General features: G+C 63.6%; 2 protein-coding genes; both read left to right on the forward strand.

Annotated features, from left to right (window-relative positions):
- The first annotated feature begins 184 nt into the window (after window positions 1–184).
- On the forward strand, window positions 185–2,539 carry CHC_T00003999001 (hypothetical protein). Its single transcript, XM_005715628.1, has one exon. The coding sequence runs from the start codon at window positions 185–187 to the stop codon at window positions 2,537–2,539; it is 2,355 nt and encodes a 784-aa protein (XP_005715685.1).
- Window positions 2,540–2,789: 250 nt separating this feature from the next.
- Window positions 2,790–4,552, forward strand: CHC_T00004000001 (hypothetical protein). XM_005715629.1 is given in 2 exon segments: window positions 2,790–4,406; window positions 4,407–4,552. 1 exon segment carries the CDS (start codon window positions 2,790–2,792, stop codon window positions 4,404–4,406), a length of 1,617 nt encoding a protein of 538 aa, XP_005715686.1. The 3' UTR covers window positions 4,407–4,552.
- The last annotated feature ends 363 nt before the right edge of the window (window positions 4,553–4,915 follow it).

The following is a 4,915-nucleotide window of genomic DNA, read 5'->3' on the forward strand; positions in this document are numbered from 1 at the left end:
GGTGCCTGTTTCCGAACGGGTGGGCCGCGCGGTGCTGTCCGCGGTGACGCTGGCGGCGACGGGGCGTCGCGACGTGTCGGGCGCGGCGCGCCGGCTGGCGCGCGACGTGGAGCCGGCGGGCGAGGAGAAGCCGCTGCCGGTGCCGCACCGCGACGGCCAGGGGCAGGGCGATATGATGGCCCGCATGCTGCACGTGCTGGGCGGCGGCGACGCGGCCGCGGGGGACGCCGACCGCATCGCGGGGCTGGCGCAGCTGAAGAAGAAGGTCGCCCGCCTGAGCGAAGGCGGGAAGAAGGCCCTGGCCGTGCCGCTGCCGGAGCCTGTCAGAGGCAGGCTGGAACGCGGGGAGGCCTATAAGATCGCGTCGGAGGAGGTCAGCGCCAAGTGGGCGGGGGTTGTCGCCAGGAATCGGAAAAAGGACGTGTTGGACTTTACGAAGGGGAACGCGGAGACGGTCGGGAGGAATACGGGCGTTGTCGCGGAGGGCTTCAAGCCGATTAAGGAGTATGAGAAGGAAATTCAGAGGATGCTTAGGGATGGCGGTGTGGGGAGCGATGTGCAAGTTGTGAGGAATGAGGAGAAGGACTTTCAGGATCAGCTGGGCGTCGCTGGCGTGTCCAAGGAGGAGCTGCTGGAGAGGAGGCGGGAGCTGGCCAAGGTGCGCAGCTTGATGTTTCACTACGAGCGTAAGATGAAGCGCATCAAGAAGATCAAGAGCAGAAAGTATCGGCGGATTTTGAAAAAGGAGAAGGAGAAGCTGACAGAAGGGCGCATGGGCGACCATGTCGAGGACGCGGAAGATCAACGGATGAAGAAGGAGAGGGAACGAGCGGAGGAACGCATGACGCTGCGGCACAAAAACACGTCCAAGTGGGTGAGGAGACAGTTGCAGAGGAAGGAAACCAAGAGAAATCCGGAGACCAGAGCGGCTGTTGAGGAGCAATTGCAGCTTCACGAGGACCTCAAGAGACGGCAGGAAGGAATGATGGACGACTCTGACGACAGTGATTCTGACAACTCTGAGGGTGGAGAGCATGCGACAGAGGAGCAGCTTGACGCCGAGATGGAGCAAGTACGTCAATCCCTGAATGAAGAAAAGAAGCCAGGTTCGAAGGCTACAAAGAGAAAGGGATTGATGGGAATGAAGTTCATGCAGGTTGCCGACGAGCGGCAGAGATTGCAGGCGCGAGCGTTGCTCGACCAAATCAATATGGAAGGCTCCGACGAGGAAGAAGCGGATGGACAGACTGTGGCATCTTCAAGAGGTCGTCAGTCCTTCTCAGGCGGTGCTGTCGAAGAGACGGCGAAAGCAGTAGGAACAAGCACAGAAGGGAATTTGTCTGACGAGGAGAAGGTGGTGAGTGACGACGAGGACGACGCCAGGGCCCTGAAGCGAAGAGTAGTCAAGGAGTACGAAGAGAGTGAGAAGAGCGCGCGGCCCGGAATGGGTGGGGGTTTGGTTGGTGGCGCGGAGAGGCTTAGCGAGGCTCTAATGGAGGCAACAAAGACGAAAGCAGGGTTCACGACAATTCTAGATGGGAAGCTGAAGGCGACGACAGCAAGCGACAATCCATGGCTGAGGATGCAGACAAAGGGTTCTGGTGGGGATAGGGAAGTGGCGCAGGTGGGTTCAGATACGATCGGTGACGAGAGCGATGAGGGCAATGTGGATATGGCATCCAGTGATGGAAAGGAAGAGGCAATAAAGACGACGAGCGGACAAGAGACCAGCAAGGAAGTAGGTAATGCTAAGGATGAAGCGTTGTGGCAGAAGAGTAAGAAGAAGCGCAATAGGAGGGAAACGGGGACAAAGCCGACGATGACGGTAGTGGATTCCAAGCAAGAAAATAGGGTCAAAAACGAAAACGATGAGGAAGCGAAGACAAAGCACAGGAAGGACAAGAAAGTGCATTTCAAACGCGATGATTCTGAAGACGAGAATGAGGGCGGGTCGGATTGGGAAGACGACGACGTGGCACGGATGAAGCTGGTGGCAAAGGCATTCTCCGGGGCAGGAGGTGCTGACGAAGAAGACTTTGCTGCGATGAAGGAGGGTGAAGTCGGACGGTCTCTCCCCAAAGCTGCGGACGTGGGGGCAGAAGTGCTGCCAGGGTGGGGCAGCTGGGACGGGGCCGGGATGAAGAAGCGTCGCAAGAAAGGGCGGGCTGAAAGCGCGTTTGCGCGGGCGGCGCGCGAGCGGTTGGACGCGGCGCGCTCCAAAGCGGTCAGCGCTCGCGCGGACCGGGACCTGTCGCACGTGATCCTGGACGAGCGGCGGATCAAGCAGGCGACACAGCTGACGCTGGCCTCGGTGCCGTTCCCGTTCACGTCCGTGGCGCAGTGGCAGCGCGAGGTGGCCGCGCCCGTGTGCCGCGAGCTGGTGACCGCGCGGGCGTTCGAGGAGCAGGTCGCCGGGCGCATCAAGAAGAAGGCCGGCGTTGGCATCAAGCCCATCAGCCTCTCGAGCGGGCGTGCGGCCGTCCTGCAAGAGCGAAAGCGCAAGATCGAGGCGCGCAGTGCCCGCCGCAAGGGGCTGTAGCGAGGCATCAGGCCTTTCTTCAGTCGTTGTGTCACGTCCGGACGCTGAATTTGATCCGCCGCTTTGATCCGACCGCATCGCACCCAATCGCTGCCCGCGTTGTGCGTCGCCCCGTAATGTAGACTGCTGTACCGTCCGATACGCCGGCCCCCCGGTCCTGTCATGCACCTCCTCTCAGCCCGCCAACATATATATTATTCTACGCACCTGCTCCCATCCCCAGCCCCCCCCCCCCCACCTCCCACCCGCAATGTCTCACCCGACCCCTCTCCCCGCCGCCGGCGACGCGCGCACCACGTACATCCTGCAGAAAAGGTACAATTCCGTCGGCTGCTACGTCTGCAAGTCGCACACCCACACACACCACGCCTGCCCCACCCGCCCGTGCTACCTGTGCAAGCGCGTGGGCCACCTCTCGCACGCGTGCCCCTTCCGTCTCAAACCCGGCGCGCATCTCTCCCGCCGCCGGGGCCCCACCACCTCCGCCGCCGCCTTCCTCAAGTCGCGCGAGGTCGGCTCCGCTCGCTCGCCGGCCACCGTTGCCCTGCGCGACCGCCAGTTCGACGCGAGCGTCGCGCGCTGCGTGCGCCGCGCCCACCAGAAGCGCATCACGGCCGCCGAGTGGCACCCGGCCGGCGCCCACTTCGTCACGGGCGACAAGGCCGGCATCGTGCGCGTGTGGGCCGTCGGCGACGTCCGCCTCGGCGACCCGCTCGGACACGCGCTGCCGGCCGCCGCCCCCAGCGCCGCCTACGTGCACCATTGCAACGTCACCGCCTTCGCGTTCGGGCCCGCAGGGGACGAGGCCTACAGCTGCGCGTCGGACGGCGTCGTGCATAGGCTCGCGCTGGAGCTGGCCGGCAGCTCCGCACAGCAGGAAAGGCTGGAGGAGGGCGTCAGTGGCAGGGACGAGGTGCTCAACATGAACCCCGAGGGATGGCATGGGCAGCACAATTTCAAGATGGGGTACAGCTTGGCGCGCGCCGGCAACGCGTTGTACATCGGGGATAGTGTCGGCCATTTGTGGCGCGTGGACCCGCGGGAGGGCGGCGAGAAGGGGCATTGCTGGCGGTTGCACAAGAGCAAAGTGACGTGCGTGGACGTTAACGTCGCGGGGGGGAATCTGGTGGCGACGGCGAGCAATGACCGGCGCGTGTGCGTGTGGGACGCGCGGCGGATGGAGCGCGGCGCCGAGCTGGGGTGGTTCGAGCACGGGCGCGTCGTGAGCAGCGCGTACTTCTCGCCGAACACGGGGTCCAAGCTGCTGAGCACGTCCATGGACAACCGGATCCGCCTGTGGGGCGATGTGCACGGCTTCGTGGGCGACGTGAACGCGCGCACGGATGTGGAGCCGGTCGAGATGATTCACTCGCACGACTTCCATCGACACCTCAACGCGTTCCGGGCAGTGTGGGACCCCAAGGACTGGCGCGACGACCTGTTCATGTGCGGGCGCATGATGGGCGACGCGTACGTGGATGAGGGCGGGCGCGAGGTGCTGCTGCACCCGGTGGATATGTTCGCGGCAAGCTCCGGGCAGGTCGTGCACTCGCTCATCGACCCCGCCGTGACGCTCATCTGCACCACCAACCGCTTCTCGCCGGTGGCGGACGGCGTGCTCACGGTCGCGTCCGGCGACGTCGTGCTGTGGACGCCGCCGCCGAGGGGGGAAGAGCGGCGGCGACGTGGTGGCGGGGCTTGGGGGTACAGGCGTGGGGGTGAGGGAGACGACGACGACGACGACGACGAGAGCGATGGCGATGAGGCGGATGAGGAGGAGCCGCCGTCAAAGAAGAAGCGCAAGACGGCCGTCGTGGCGAAGAGAAGGACGCGGGCCGTGACGAAACGGAAAGCAGGGTCGACGTGAAGGCGGGCGCAACTCGCAGTGGTGGGAAGAGAACGTTGGCAGGAATAAAAGTGGCGTTACGCGCCGACTCGGATTATACAGTACAGGAATAAGAACAACAAGATCGTACTCGCTACACGATCAGTTAAAAAAAGGCTCTCTCCCAACCCTCGCTCCCATGCCTCATCTCCACCTGACCCCGTCGTCCGAAAAGCCGTGCGCAGGGTGCCTTGCCTCCTTCCTAAGCGCCGGCAGCTTTGTATTCTTCGGGACGGACCCCATGTGCAAGTTCCTGAGCTTGAGACCAACGCGTCTTTGCTCCTCTGCAAGCTTCTTCCTCCGTGCCTCGCGCACCTCTTCGTACGTAAGCCTCCTCCCGACGGGGGCCCTCTTCGCCCGGGGCGTGACGGGCGAGGCGGTCTGCATCATCTCCCTGAAGGCGAGCTCGCGGTCGACAGCAGGGTCCCTGGTGATGCAGCGGCGCTGGGCGGGCATCTGCACGGGGATTTGCGCGGACGAGGAGAGCGACA

This window comes from Chondrus crispus, genomic scaffold (assembly GCF_000350225.1).
Source record: "Chondrus crispus Stackhouse genomic scaffold, scaffold_21, whole genome shotgun sequence".
NCBI lineage: Eukaryota > Rhodophyta > Florideophyceae > Gigartinales > Gigartinaceae > Chondrus > Chondrus crispus.

Coding starts and splice junctions, on each gene's coding strand:
- CHC_T00003999001 (XM_005715628.1), top strand. CDS start 185: ATGCTGCACGTGCTGGGCGGCGGCGACGCGGCCGCGGGGGACGCCGAC.
- CHC_T00004000001 (XM_005715629.1), top strand. CDS start 2,790: ATGTCTCACCCGACCCCTCTCCCCGCCGCCGGCGACGCGCGCACCACG.